The sequence below is a fragment of the Musca autumnalis genome, unplaced genomic scaffold, assembly GCF_047663935.1.
Source record: "Musca autumnalis isolate F117 unplaced genomic scaffold, ASM4766393v1 scaffold_44, whole genome shotgun sequence".
Lineage (NCBI taxonomy): Eukaryota > Metazoa > Arthropoda > Insecta > Diptera > Muscidae > Musca > Musca autumnalis.
In genome coordinates this window covers 160,160-176,245 of record NW_027412022.1, presented here as the reverse complement: position 1 = coordinate 176,245, position 16,086 = coordinate 160,160, and the positions used below count along the sequence as shown (strand labels likewise).

Sequence of the window (16,086 nt, the reverse complement as noted above, 5' to 3'; positions counted from 1 at the left end):
GCTGGTGTATTTAGTAACAGCCTTGGTACCTTCAGAGACAGCGTGCTTAGCCAATTCACCGGGCAACAATAGACGGACAGCAGTTTGGATTTCCCGACTGGTGATGGTAGAGCGCTTGTTGTAGTGGGCCAAACGAGAGGCTTCGGCGGCAATACGTTCGAAGATGTCATTCACAAAACTGTTCATGATGCTCATGGCCTTTGACGAAATACCAGTATCAGGATGGACTTGCTTCAACACTTTGTAAATGTAGATAGCGTAACTCTCCTTACGCTTGGTACGTCTCTTCGACTTATCGCCCTTGGTGATGTTCTTTTGGGCTTTGCCGGCCTTCTTTGCTGCTTTACCACTGGTTTTTGGAGGCATTTTTCACTTTTAATTTTTTGAATCACACAAACACTGTTCACAAATGATAAAAACCCAGTACCCAAACAGAATATTTCAAGCATTATGTGCTCAAATGTTTCAGGTAATCGCAGTTGTTGTGTAGAATAGTGGCCAAACAACCCCAGTTTTCGATGTGTGTGTATTAAATGAGCGAGAGAAAAGTATAAATAGTAGGGGTTCAAGCGAGTAACGGCATCATTCTGTGTTTTTTCAGTGCTAAGTGAAGTGTTCAAAAAAATATTAAGTGAAAATGTCTGGTCGTGGTAAAGGTGGCAAAGTTAAGGGAAAGGCAAAGTCCCGTTCAAATCGTGCTGGTCTTCAATTCCCCGTCGGTCGTATTCATCGTTTGTTGCGCAAAGGCAACTATGCTGAACGTGTTGGTGCCGGTGCTCCAGTATATTTAGCCGCCGTCATGGAATATTTGGCTGCTGAAGTTTTGGAATTGGCTGGTAATGCTGCCCGTGACAACAAGAAGACTCGTATCATTCCCCGTCACTTGCAATTGGCCATCCGCAACGACGAAGAATTGAACAAATTGCTGTCCGGCGTCACAATTGCCCAAGGTGGTGTATTGCCAAACATCCAAGCTGTTCTCTTGCCCAAGAAGACCGAAAAGAAAGCCTAAATTATCTCGAAAGGTATTATGGAAAAAATACAGACCATCGTATAAGAAGAAGAAAATCCATACAAAATTCAACCAATCCGTCCTTTTCAGGACGACAAAAAATATTTAAAAAGAGAAAAAATCTATTCAAACTATTAATTTTCATTATTTACATTTTATAGGGAAAGAATAAAAATGACCAAAAATTTTATATTTACATTTTATAGGGAAAAAATAAAAATGCCCAAAAAATGATATTTTCCTTAATCGACGACAACCCTTGATTATTTGCAAATGACATTTTTTCTTTCATATTTCCTTAGAAAATATGTTCGTTTGTTGTAACTGTTTTTCATTTCTACCCCCCAGCAGAATTGTGTTTGTTTTGTGTCGCTTTAGTTTTTCACAGAAATAGCGAGACAGATATAGAGAGAGAGTAAGAAAGAGCGAAAAAGAGATCATTCGTCTCATCGATGATGTTCGCGCCAATATTCGTTCATCGATGTTGCCGCCAATGTTCGTTCATCGTATGTTGACGATGTCTGTTATGAATGTGTGTGTGTGTGTGTGTGTGTGGTGTTGTGTGTTTGTTAGTTAGAATAACCAAATGCCTTTACTTACGATGATGATGGTTGTTGATGTTGTTGTAGTGGCTGTTAGAGTAAATTATTAAGAAAAAGTGTTCTGCCGCCGCGAATTTTGAGGAGAAAAAAAGTAACTGTATTTGGAAAGGAAAAAATGCAGAAATGTGCGATTTTAGTAATGTTTCCAGAGCATAGAGTTAGTAATAGAGTGATGACAACATGAAGTGCGCACGGAAAAAATTTTTATTTTCAAAGGGAAAAAAGTAGAGTTGTGGAAATAAAATGAGGATCATTGTTAGTAACTAACAAAAAATACATAAAATAGAAGATAATTATGTGAATTTTGTGGACATTTAAGAAAAAATAAATTATTTTTAGTGAAAGATAAGAAGAAGAAGAAGAAGAAGAAAAAATTTTCAATGATTTCAACATAAAGTAAAAGAATTTATGTGATTTTTGGGACGTTTGAGAAAAAATAAAATATTTTTAGTGAAACATAGGAAGAAGAAGAAGACATTTTTTAATAATTTAGAAAATTATGTGATTTTTTGGTCATTTAAGAAAATGTGATTTAGTGAAACAAGAAGAAGAAGAAGAAGAAAATTTTCAATAATTTCAACTAAAGTGAGAGAAATTTAGAAAACTATGTAATTTTTTTTTGGTCATTTAAGAAAATTTGAGTTAGTGAAACGAGAAGAAGAAGAAAATTCTCAATAATTTCAACATAAAGTGAGAGAAATTTAGAAAATTATGTGATTTTTTGGACATTTAAGAAAAAATAAATTATTTTTAGTGAAAAATAAGAAGAAGAATAAATTTTTCAATAATTTGAACATAAAATAAAACAAATTTAGATCATTATGTGATTTTTTGGACATTTAAGAAAAAATATATATTTTTTTTTTAGGGAAACATAAGGAGGAGAAGAAGAAGAATTTTTCAATAATTTCAACATAAAGTGAGAGAAATTTAGAAAATTATGTGATTTTTTGGAGGATTAAGTAAAAGATAAAATATTTTTATGTGAAATCATGAAACATAAGAAGAAGAAGAATTTATTCATAACCAAATTTTTGAAAAAAGAGATGCTATAAAAATTTTTGGAATATAATTTTGAGAAAAATCGCAGTAAATATTTACAAAATTCAAACTAATTTAATGAAAATGTTTTAAAAAAGGTAATTTTCATTATACTTTTAAACAATTTAATACCAATTTTTAATAATTTCATCACAAAATAACAAAAATTTTTACTTGAAGGAAAAAATAAGTACATAACATCGCAGTCAAAGATATTGTTCGCTTGGCATAGCATTGATGTGCGTTAGTTATATGAACAAACAAACACACGCACACACAGAGCGACGCTAGCGTATACACACATCAAGCAAGCAAGCAGCTACCCTAACAATGAGAGTTGCCGGTAGAACATGTATTAGTGGAAATAAAGGAACATTTTTGTGTATTACGAAAAAGGAATGATCAGAGTTACCGACGGCAAACATTTTTGAAGGCAAAAGGGAAGATTATTTGAAAAATTTTATGAAATTTGGAAAATGAAAGAAAAAATAAAATGCACTGAAAAAAGTAATATGAAAGAAAATATTTTATGGTTAGTTTTATTTTTCATATATTAAGGTAAGTATTATTTTTGGTATATTTTATTAAATTTTTTCATGTTTTTGTAATTTTCAACAAGAAAATATCTCTTTTTAAATATTTTTTGTGGTCCTGAAAAGGACCGATTGTTTTGTTGTAAAAGAAAAATTCTCCAAATAGCGTCAAGAAAATATTTAACCGCCGAAACCGTACAAAGTACGACCTTGTCTCTTCAAAGCATAGACGACATCCATAGCAGTGACGGTTTTACGCTTAGCATGTTCGGTGTATGTAACGGCGTCACGAATAACGTTTTCCAAAAACACCTTCAGAACACCACGGGTTTCTTCGTAGATGAGACCAGAGATACGTTTTACACCACCACGGCGAGCCAAACGTCTAATAGCTGGCTTGGTAATACCCTGGATATTATCACGTAACACTTTACGGTGACGTTTAGCGCCACCTTTTCCCAAGCCTTTGCCACCTTTACCACGACCAGTCATTTTTCACTTTTTTTTTAATTCACTTTTACACTTCACGAAATCACAAGACAGAATGTTTTTTCCAAGTTTCAGTTTCAGTTTCAGTTTTATTTCCCAAATTCAGTTAGATACAATATTTTATACATGCGTATGAACTTATAATATTACTTACTCTAACACAAATTTAATTTGTTTTTCTAGAGATATACATACATATTTGATATTTTAAGATTGGTAAGGCCAGCCATTGTTTAAGTTATAAAATTAAGCATTTTGATTAATACTACCTCGGAAAAAAGGGATCAAAAACGAGGTTTACCATTGTGATTTTTTCTTAAACTACTTAATGCTAATGGGCAGTGCCCCTTAAAACTAAATAAAATAAATAATAGTAATAAAGATATTATTTAAGATCACTCCAATTTTAGGCTTACTAATAAGCCAAATAACACTTTTGTTTTTTCGTCATCTGATTTAAGTTGACGGTAGGTATCTGAAAAATCACCAAGTTTTTTTATGCATGTGAGAAAATCTTTTCCCAATAGCCGTTTGCATTCATTTTCAAAAAAGTCCATTGTTTTATCAATTTGAAGGGAAGTTTTTGCCACATTATTGTCTGTGACTGCTATATTCCTATTGAGGTTTGCGGGTTGTGCTATATTAGCAGCGTTGGCATATGAAATGCCGCTAGTTACTTTCCGGCTAGTAAACTGCCTTGGTTGACTGTTTATAGTAGTCATTCTTTTTTGATTTATTTTTTCCTGGATTTCCAGGCGTTTTGGACAATTTTTATCACTGGCCACATGGCCGAAAATATTACAATTAACACATTTAATGGGTTTTCCCACAGTTTTTATAATTTCACCCGTATTGGGATCGGTATCAATATTTATTTGATTATTCTGGTCCTTTGGGGGAATTGCGCAATTGCGCGGACCATGTGATTCTCCACATTTCACACATCTGTAGGGTAATCTACAATTTGTGGAAATGTGACCAAAACGTTGGCAATTTCTACATTGTACCAAACCATCTCTTTTATATTTTGTTATTTTGACTTTGTGTGTCAACAGGTATTGAAGTCTAGAAAATGACTTAGTATCAACATCGTGCGGGAAGTGCACTAGCCATCGATCGCCCTTTAGTTTAACCGTTTTCTTTGGTTTTAGATTTGGGTTAGTCTCTTTTATGAGTTCTTCTACATCGGCTTGTTCGAATGTAGATGAAAGTTTTTGAATTAATAAAGTATTGGGTTTAAAATCTTTTGGAGTGTATGTATAAAATGATATTTGTTGCGATTCTAAATATTTACGGACTGTTTCATAGTCTTCAGGTTTTGTGAGTTTAAGATGAAATAAGTTTTTATTTATAGTATTTGTTGTAAATAACATATGATTCAAGAAATTTTTTAGTTTCAATGAAAAATTCTTTAAGTTTTCATTATAAATTTTAAAAAGGGGTGGGCTGGCCTTACCTTTTGATTTTTTTGTATTAATATTGCTGTTCATGTTGTTATTATAGCTGCTCTCATTTGCTTTTGTTCCATTGAGTACGTCCCCCGATTGTGTGTCATCTACGTTGCAAACAGCCGGCGTTGCTGTTGTTTGGTCTTCAACATCGGCATCCATGAGGTCTACGGCTGCCTCATCTGCCCAATCACTTTTTAGTTTAATATTATTCGCATCTTGAATTTGCTTATTTTGATTTTCATTATTGTGCATAATGTCACTATTGGTGTTGTTATTTTTTGTCCACTCATTAGGTATGTGAACATCCACTTGTATATTGCCTGTTTCTATCAGTTGTTGTACTGTTAAATTTAGCTGTTTTATTTTGTCTTCAAGACTTTTTATTTTTTGTTTTTCTTGTATACTCTCTTCTAGTATTCTTTTATATTTGTTAGTTAAATTTTTTAGTTCTTCATCTTTTTTTAGTTCTTCTTCTTTATTGTTTATATCATTATTTAAGTTTTTGTTTAGCTTTTTTCTTTTGGTCGCGATAGTGACAAAACCATCGGCGTTATTTCTATTTTCATCATTAGCACTTTTTGTTTTAGCACTATTTCCATTATTATGGACACTTTCAGCAGTTTTTATAGTCTTTTTGTCCTCGGCGCTAGAGCCGAGACCAGACATTTTAGAGTCTTTTGCCCTTAGGCTAATTTTCTTCTTCTTCTTCTTCTTGAGTTTGAAACAAAATTTATCTCCAAAAGAAGAATAGATTTCACTTCATTTTCACTTTTGTTTTCACTTTGCACTTTAGCTAACTTCCATCACACTTGATGTTTACTGTTTTTTTTTTTTTTTTTTTTTTTTTTTTTTTTTTTTTTTTCCAAGTTAGGTTCAGTTGTATTTATACAAAAATTGGCCTGTTTGAATAACTAAGAGTCTTTATGAAATGTATAGGTATTTGTGTATGTGTGAGTACACATTTTGTGCGCGCACAGCTGTCTTTACTGTTTTACCCACCCCTAATCATAGCCGCTTCTTCGAAATTTTCTATAAATACCGCTATATGGTATTTGGGCACAGTTATTACAGTGTTAACAGTGTTTGTGTGCATACCTAAGTGAAGTGAAAAAAATTAAAGTGAAAAATGGCTCGTACTAAGCAAACTGCCCGTAAATCAACTGGTGGAAAGGCTCCTCGTAAGCAATTGGCCACTAAAGCTGCTCGTAAGAGTGCACCAGCCACCGGCGGCGTCAAGAAGCCTCATCGTTTCCGTCCTGGTACTGTTGCCTTGCGTGAAATCCGTCGTTACCAGAAGAGTACTGAATTGTTGATCCGCAAATTGCCCTTCCAACGTTTGGTTCGTGAAATTGCTCAAGATTTCAAAACTGATTTGCGTTTCCAGAGCTCTGCTGTTATGGCCTTGCAAGAAGCCAGCGAAGCATACTTGGTCGGTCTTTTCGAAGATACTAACTTGTGCGCCATCCATGCTAAACGTGTCACCATCATGCCTAAAGATATTCAATGGCCAGACGTATCCGTGGAGAACGTGCTTAAATTCTTGACGTTTTAAAAACATATTTTTTACAACAAAACAATCGGTCCTTTTCAGGACCACAAAAAATTTATAAAAAAGAGATTATTTTTTCATCAAACTATTTAGCATTTTTAACATTTTAAATAAATATTTTTCTTTGTTTTTTTTTTTATTTTTGAGGCTGATTTTAGGAATATTTGAACATTTTCTTGTATGAGTCATATTTGACGGCGTCAGTAAAAATTTCCCATTAGAAGACACATTTTATTCTTCTTCTTGAAAAAAATATAATACAATTTTCTCTTTCTTTTCTATGTGTGTTTTTTGATGGCGTCAGTGATATTTTCCTATTAGAATATACATTTATTCTTCTTCTTTCTTTTCTATTGGTCTTTTTATCGTCCATATTAATTTCTTCTTTAAAGGCAATGTTTCTTCTTCTTATTATTTTCTTCATAACAAATATTTGTTCTATTGAACTTCTTTTTGTGTGTATACTAATGTCCACGAGGCATATGTTCAATAAATTTGGCGCGAAATGTTCTCTGCAATAATGCTCTCACTATTTCTCACTCAATATGGTTGAAAATTTTTGGCGGAAAATGCTCTCTGTTTTGTTTTATTTTTTCTTTTCAGATAATGATGAATGAAATATGCAATTTTTTCTTTTCAGATATATTAATTTTTTTTTTTTTTAATTTAGTAAAGTCTTACGATAATTTTGTAAAATTATTATTTTTTAAAAATATTTATCAAAAATTGTCTCACATAGAGTGGCGAATATTTCTTGGCCATTTGAAAGGCCTAATACTACATTTTAGAAAAACATTTTCTTTTAAAAAAGTTGTTTAAATCTTGTATTATTTTTACTAAATTGTCATAGAGAAGGGATTTATTTATTTTATTTTATACATTTTTGCAATAAATATCTAAATTTTTAATGAAATCAGGAAAAAAAGTACGTGTGAAAAACTTCAGTAATTCTATATGGTTTTTTCCTTGATATTATTATTTTTGAAGAATATTTTTTGTAAAAATTGATGAAATTTTTACTAAATTTTAACGAAAATGTCCTCATGTTTTATTAAAAATTAATTTTTGAGCGATTTTCATTTAATTTAGCAAAAATATTCCAATTTTCAAAAATATTACCTTTGACAGTGAATGTTTGTCCATAGGTGGTATACGGTAATGGAAAGATTTTTTTAACTTTTCCAAAGAAATAACTACTTTTTATGAATAATGTTATAATTTGGTGTAAATATACAGATTCTGAAATGTTTATAAAACTCAATTAGATTTGAGCTTTTAAATTTCTTTGAAGAAAAACTTTTCTTCATTGAAAATATGCCCACAAGAGGATTTCTGCCGTCTTGGACCACATAAAGATTTTGATTTTTTTTCATAGTGCAAATGTAAAATTTTTCAATATTTTAATTTTATCCTAAAGTAAACATATCAGGCTTTATTCTCAAACAGAATTTGGAAAAATATTTTTGAAAAAATTCATAATTCACACATAAAGATTTTGATTTTTTTTCATAGTGCAAATGTAAAATTTTTCAATATTTTAATTTTATCCTAAAGTAAACATATCAGGCTTTATTCTCAAACAGAATTTGGAAAAATATTTTTGAAAAAATTCATAATTCACACATAAAGATTTTGATTTTTTTTCATAGTGCAAATGTAAAATTTTTCAATATTTTAATTTTATCCTAAAGTAAACATATCAGGCTTTATTCTCAAACAGAATTTGGAAAAATATTTTTGAAAAAATTCATAATTTTTTCAAATTTAGTTACAAATTTGTGATAACATTTTTACAATCTGTGAAGTTAAACGCTTATAACTCTTAAACGGATAACGGAAATTACACCAAATTTTCGCTAAAATATGGCCTGATATCTATACAAGAAATGTGTAAAATATCTTCTATAAAAATAATCAAAGACTCCTCAGAAAAATTAAATTTCTACCAAAACTTTTGTAAAAAGTTAAACACGATTCCACACACTGTTTATTTTATTTCCACCACATCCTTAGTTTTCGGCAAAATTCGCACTAATTCCCCTACTTTTGCCCAGGAGAAGAAGCGCGCGGGGGAGGATTTTGGCGAGTATAAATACTAAGTCTTTTTTATCTGAGAAGTGAAAAGGAGTCAATGATTGAAAAGCTTGTTTATAGGTTTTTACTATTGGTGGTTTTTGCTCTGGCTATATTACTGTTGTAAACAGTATTGACAACCCTTTTATACACTGACAACAAATCATTACAACTTGCTTTATTGGTTGTTGATTTAGATAGTTTCGACAATGTAGCTTTTTTTATCTAGCTCCAAAGTTCTAAAATATACAAAGCTTTCGTATAAGTTACATTGTTTTATTAGATGGTAAAATTTATATTTGTAGCTTTTACAGCATCGTTAAAAGTTTTATATCATTGTGTATATCTTTCGTTAACATATAATTGTTTAAAAGCTCTTAGTTTGTCACACACCTTGGTTTGTGACTTGTACAAATACAAAATATTTTAAAGATAAACTGAAAAACAGTTTACGAGACTGTAGGGACGTGGCGTTGCTGTAGGAAACAGACAAAATTAAAAAATAATATACAATATTAAAGGCCACGTAATTAACAACAAATTGCACAAATTATGGGTGTTTACAACGTTACGGATGACTCCAGTGTTACCGAATTTGACGATTTATCGTCATTTTGACGCTTTATGGTCTAAATCACAGGTGACTAGCGCCTAAAAAGAGAGTGTATTGCATTAAACGCAATTATTGCAAATGTATTAGGACAAACAAGTTGTTAAACAACTACAAATCAAAACATTTGTTCTCGTTGTTACGCCTATTTCTTGGCAATCTTGTCGTATGTGTGTAAAATACCGAAAAATATCGCCACCGTGCTTAGCGTGAAGGCATATGGTCTATATTGACAATTTTCACTCAACACAAAATTCACGGGCCCCTTAACTAACTTTAAATGAATAATATAAATATATATAAATGAATAATACTTACACCTGGGAAGTTTTGGCGGATTCTAAAACTACAATCTTCATAGAAAAATTAAATTTTCACGAGTTTTTTAGAAGAAAACTACGACATTTTTTAGAAGATTTTGTTTTCATCTCATCGATAACACCTTAAGCTACTTTCGGATTTTTTGGTTGAAATATAGTGCGCAATGTTCTGACAAATGACCGCCTACGAAACACTGTTTTTACTAAAGCAGTTTGTGGTGCCATTGTAGCTCAAAAATGAATAAACCTATCAGCATATGTGTATAGTATAGTCTATACAGTCGGACACTGAGCCCAAACTAGTTAGCCCTGACTATTTAGTTTGCTGTCAAATACATTATTGTGACGTAAAATAGAAAGGAAATCAAATCACAATAATGAACAATCTATTATGCTTGTTGTCAAAAGTTGTTAACAGAACTCTGAAAAAAAAATTGTGAACTGCCAAAGTCAAAATTTCGATTTTAACTAAAAAATGGATAGTTTTTTAGCTATATATCCGTCAAATTTATTGAAGTCTCTCGCTTAAGTAGAAGCGTCGAACTACAGTGAGCGCTAACCCCTTAAGACGCACCGTGGGTTGCATAAAAAAAAAACGGAATATTGATTAGTTTTTACTGAAATTTACTGCACACGAAGAACAACAATTGTCAATGTATGTATGAATAGTACATTTGGGCAATCTATTTCCTAGTTCACTGTCCTAGTTCCAAAAAGTATGAGTAATGTCACACAAACTAACGCGTGATATTACGTATACACAGTTTTTCATGCAAACTGTGTGGACGATTGGAACTGCGTAATGTTGTGTTGGAAAATCATTCCCATAAATCCAGCATACTTGCACTTCTCTTTGATCAAGAACATCGTTGAATGAATGACGCTCTCTTCTCCTATTTTGCTTTCATCTAATTAATTGATACATTGATTTAGACATTATTTTTCCGTTCCCATATTTTTATTGTCGGTAATTGTTGGCAAGAAGATCTGCACATAAATTCCACAAAATTGAAAATGTAAATTAGATCATACAAAAACACATAAAATATGGCGATATAATTTCATGCAATCACTAACAACGCACTAAAAATATATCTTTGAAGTTACCAACGTAATTACAAACTTAATATAACTGACAGCACATTTACATATGACGGGAATTGTAATGTGAACGTGACGTAAATAAATACTTAAAGACACGTGCACTATGTATTTCACATAATTGTCATATGTACATATATGTATGTATCTATCTCGTTGCCTTTGTAGCATTGCTCCAAACCTTATAAAATTAAATTTTTACTAGCAAATTTCTCACCCCGTGAAAACTGATTTTGTTTATATTTTTATTTAATTCTGATTAGGCCAGATTTTCGCCCGATTTTAGGTATTTGGTGCAATTTTGATGAAATTTGAAATCTGTGACGAAATTTGGTCTAGAAAAAGTTTGCCAAATTATATTGAAATCGGTCGAGATTTGTATACAGCTCCCACGATTTCAAATAGAATAATTCGAATTACAAATAGAATAATTCGAATTACAAATAGAATAATTCGAATTACAAATGGAATAATTCGAATTACAAATGGAATGTTACGAATTACAAATAGAATTCACGAATTACAAATAAAATGTTACGAATTACAACTAAAATGTTTCGAATTACATCTGAAAAAGGTGAAGAGTATTTTCATTAAAAATATCATTAAAATATGCCTTCTTAGATCGAGTTCCATACAAGAGTAATTTTATGAAATTACAGTAGTGGGGAACTCGATCTAAGAACGCATATTTTAATGAAACTCAAAGATGTCAATATTATAAGATAGGAAAAGTCAATTGTGAAAAATTAACTGTAGAGGGAGTTAACCTCTGTTGCTACGATATCATAGCAACATTCTGTTAAACGAAAACTGTTATTCATTGGAATATTGACAAGAAAAACATTAAAACTCAAATTTTACGGCGTTGACTTTTGTTTTTTTATTAAATAAAAAATAAAAAAGTGAAGAAATAAATTTCAGCCACAAAACACGACGTTAATGTTTTCTGCCGCGAGAAATAAGAATCAAAAACGATTGACATTGCTGTTATCAATTCCAGTGAGTTGTGTAGCTATCTGTAACCAAAATGTGGAACTATTAGCATATGTTTTTGGAAAATGCATTTGTTCGGGTCTTTATTGCTATACGTCTTTGTGAAATTTCTTTCATGAAACTACACTTGTGTCGACCGAAACTTATTTTCAAACCTTAAGTGAGCAATAACTCACTGAATTCTTAAGAGAGATATCACCTAGAAATTGTGCTACAATGTGAAGTAGAATGAGTAGGAAAAATAAAAATTACTATTTCAAAAAATGCATTCTTTGAGTAAATAAGGGATATGTAAAATAACATATCGAAGAAAGAGGCCACAAGAAGTGCTGCTAATATTAAACGAATATTACTTACCATGTGTATAATAACAAGATGAATTGTTTATGCAGAACGACGAAATTTTGCATATAAAAATCCTCATAGCAGAATCTTTTCTTGTGCGACATCACACACGCGCAAATCACATCCGGGTTCTTATCATATATTTTCCTCGTTGTTTTTAAATTTCATTATCTTCGTCAAATTCTATCTTTCATAACAAGGCAAAGCTATCTTTACAATATATTTAAAGGTAAATAAAGCTTTTCGTTCATATATTAGAAAAAGCGCTCTTTTCATACATTAGATTAAACTTTCGTTTAAATAGATCTGATAAAGCTTTCCTTTAAATAGATTAGATAAAGCTTTCCTTTGATACATTAGATTAAACTTTCGTTTAAATAGATCATATAAAGCTTTCCTTTACATAGATTAGAAAAGGCTTTCTTTTCATACATTAGATTAAACTTTCGTTTGAATAGATCGGATAAAGCTTTCCTTTACATAGATTAGATAAAGCTTTCCTTTGATAGTTTAGATAAAGCTTTCCTTTCAGATAGCAAGTGATTTCGTGTCGATGTGCTTTTATCACGTACAATCATAGACTAATGAACGTATAGACTTCAAATGTTTCTCAGCTCTTCTCTCCCAAAAATGTTAAAACAAGCGATGTCGCACACAGTTGTTTACGGGTTGAGTAAAAGCTACTCCGTGCACTCAAACTAAAATAAATTAAAATATAAAGACTTATGATGTTATTATTTACCAAAAAGGGGGATTTGTAGAGCACATGCTGATGTCCAAAAATGTACAAAAACAGCCGTCAAATTGTAGAAAAACGAAGAAATTGTTTTTGTCTTTTTACTAGCCCCAGTTAGCTGTAAGCAAAGACATACAATGGTAAAGATTGGACAGCATGCACAATCGAGTTAATTTTAATATTCAAGCATAGAGGGCGCTTATGTAACAGACAATTAACAGAAACAAAAGCGTACACCAATGTGAACTATGTTAAATATAACATAATTCATGTCACCATATTGTAACATCGCATTATGTTAGACCACCAGCGCCATCTGCCGATATATACTAGCAATGGAAATGTCCCATCTTATTGTATTACATATCTTTGCTGTAAGTCAGTCGACTAGCCCCAACATCACTTTGTGCGACATCTGTTAGGAACTGAAAATTAAAGCTTTTGGTGTCTATACTTTTCTTTGTCTATGGTACAATCTAAAGTTGTTGACATGGATAAATTCTATTGCCATCATAGACAAAGAAAAGTATATACACCAAAAGCTTTAGTTTTCTGTTCGTAACTGATGTCGCACAAGGTGTTCTTGGGGCTAGTCGTCTGATTCACCGCTAATTACCGCTAATTGGGGCTAGTGAAATCACTTGACAATACACAAATATGAAATCAAAACCAATATTGGTCCATTTTTACACTGTTTTACAGTGTTTTACATGAATATGAAATCAAAACCAATATTGGTCCATTCTTACAGTTTTTTTACGGTGTCTAACTTAACCCCCTTTTCAAATCTTGTAACTGATTTTTAAAACGGTTGCAGTTGAAACCAAAATCAATATGGGTACATTTTTTCCTATAGCCCCCATATAACGGTACCGACCGATTTCCGGTATTTTGATTTTCAAATCTGGTAACTAATTTTTCACACAGTTGCAGTTGACCAATCGAAGTAAAACTTTGCATACTTTTCAGATTTGGATGAAAATACATGAGTATGAAATCAAAACCAATATTGGTCCATTTTTACAGTGTTCAATTTTACATGGTCTTCAAATCTGGTAACTCATTTTTAACGCAGTTGTAATTGACCAAGCGAACTAAAACTTTGCACACTTTTCAGATATGGATGACAATACATGAATATGAAATCAAAACCAATATTATTCCATTTTTACACTGTTTTACATTTTTTTTTTATCCAATTTGCTTTTCAAATCTGGTAACTCATTTTTCACACAGTTGTAGTTGACCAATCGAAGTAAAACTTTGCATACTTTTCAGATTTGGATGAAGATACATGAGTATGAAATCAAAACCAATATTGGTCCATTTTTACAGTGTTGTACAGTGTTCAATTTTACATGGTCTTCAAATCTGGTAACTCATTTTTAACGCAGTTGTAATTGCCCAAGCGAACTAAAACTTTGCAAACTTTTCACATATGGATGACAATACATGAATATGAAATCAAAACCAATATTATTCCATTTTTACACTGTTTTACATTTTTTTTATCCAATTTGCTTTTCAAATCTGGTAACTCATTTTTCACACAGTTGTAGTTGACCAATCGAAGTAAAACTTTGCATACTTTTCAGATTTGGATGAAGATACATGAGTATGAAATCAAAACCAATATTGGTCCATTTTTACAGTGTTGTACAGTGTTCAATTTTACATGGTCTTCAAATCTGGTAACTCATTTTTAACGCAGTTGTAATTGACCAAGCGAACTAAAACTTTGCACACTTTTCAGATATGGATGACAATACATGAATATGAAATCAAAACCAATGTTATTCCATTTTTACACTGTTTTACAGTTTTTTTTTTTTATATACAATTTGCTTTTCAAATCTGGTAACTCATTTTTCACACAGTTGTAGTTGACCAATCGAACTAAAACTTTGTACACTTTTCAGATTTGGATGACAATACATGAATATGAAACCAAAACCAATATGGGTCCATGGGTCGCTGGATGGATTAAGAATAGAAGAACTGGATTGCTCGAAAATAACAGGAAAGAAGCCATGCAATAACGAAGCGTTAACTGAAATCAACAGGATGAGAAACGACCAACCTAAATAAATTTTTATCAAAACATTATACATTTAATTAATAAATATCATTTATAATCTCAAGTATATACAAAAAAAATTGAAAATCTTAAAAATGTATTTACAAAAAAAATTAAAAATAATTATAAAATTAATAAGTTTTAGTGTTCTATTTTTAAATGCACTAAAAACTAGAAAATAAGTGTATAATTAAAAAAATTAAGTAACAGTGTTTTATTTATAAATGCACTTAAAAGTAGAAAATATTTTTTCATGATGGAATCTCTCAAATAAAACGCTTGCCGTTCAACATTGTCACAATTTTTAATTCAAATGCAAGCATTTTATTTGAGAGATTCCATCATGCACAATTATTTTCTACTTTTAAGTGCATTTATAAATAAAACGCTCTTACTTAATTTTTTTAATTATATACTTATTATATATTTAAGTTTGAGTGAAGAGAGTAGCTTTCACTCAATCCGTAAACAACTGCCTGCGACATCTATTGCTTCAAATTTTTTTCGAAGATAAGAGCTGAGAAACATTTGTAGTCTATACATTCCATAGACTAATGAATCGTATAGACCATAGACAAAGAAAAGTATAGACACCAAAAGCTTTAATTTTCTGTTCCTAACAGATGTCGCACAGAGTGATGTTGGGGCTAGTCGACTGATTCGCAGCTAACTGGGGCTAGTAAAAAGACTCAACTTCGAAAACCATTTATTCGTTTTTCTACAATTTGACGACTGTTTTTGTAAATTTTTGGACATCAGCATGTGCTCTACAAATCAAATTAACTAAATACCCTTCTTGGTAAATAATAACGTCATAAGTCTTTATATTTTAATGCATTTTAGTTTGAGTGCACGGAGTAATTTTCACTCAACCCGTAACAACTGTGTGCGACATCTCTTGTTTTAACATTTTTGGGAAAGAAGAGCTGAGAAACATTTGTAGTCTACACGTTCATTAGTCTATGGTATAGACTACAACAAGAAAACAAGAAAATTACCCAAAAAAGAAATTTTTCCATTTTGCAACATTGTTCTCCAAAAATCAAAACAATTACGATGGCTATTTCACAATAACATTGTTTTCATTTGCACAAACATAAATCACAAAATAAATAAAAACACATGATTTATTGTTTCAGGGAGACGAAGAG

General features: G+C 31.3%; 2 protein-coding genes and 1 pseudogene across 2 annotated transcripts; 2 read left to right on the top strand and 1 right to left on the bottom strand.

The window, feature by feature from the left end:
• The first annotated feature begins 637 nt into the window (after positions 1–637).
• LOC141404544 (histone H2A) lies at positions 638–1,101 on the top strand. The gene has a single exon (XM_073988005.1). The coding sequence runs from the start codon at positions 638–640 to the stop codon at positions 1,010–1,012; it is 375 nt and encodes a 124-aa protein (XP_073844106.1). The 3' UTR covers positions 1,013–1,101.
• A 2,238-nt stretch (positions 1,102–3,339) lies between these two features.
• LOC141404551 (histone H4) lies at positions 3,340–3,699 on the bottom strand. Its single transcript, XM_073988013.1, has one exon. The coding sequence runs from the start codon at positions 3,678–3,680 to the stop codon at positions 3,369–3,371; it is 312 nt and encodes a 103-aa protein (XP_073844114.1). The 5' UTR covers positions 3,681–3,699; the 3' UTR covers positions 3,340–3,368.
• A 2,271-nt stretch (positions 3,700–5,970) lies between these two features.
• On the top strand, positions 5,971–6,664 carry LOC141404564 (histone H3-like; annotated as a pseudogene).
• Positions 6,665–16,086: the final 9,422 nt, after the last annotated feature.

What these genes read in the sequence shown, in the direction of transcription:
- LOC141404544 (XM_073988005.1), top strand. Translation starts at nt 638, where the DNA reads ATGTCTGGTCGTGGTAAAGGTGGCAAAGTTAAGGGAAAGGCAAAGTCC.
- LOC141404551 (XM_073988013.1), bottom strand. Translation starts at nt 3,680, where the DNA reads ATGACTGGTCGTGGTAAAGGTGGCAAAGGCTTGGGAAAAGGTGGCGCT.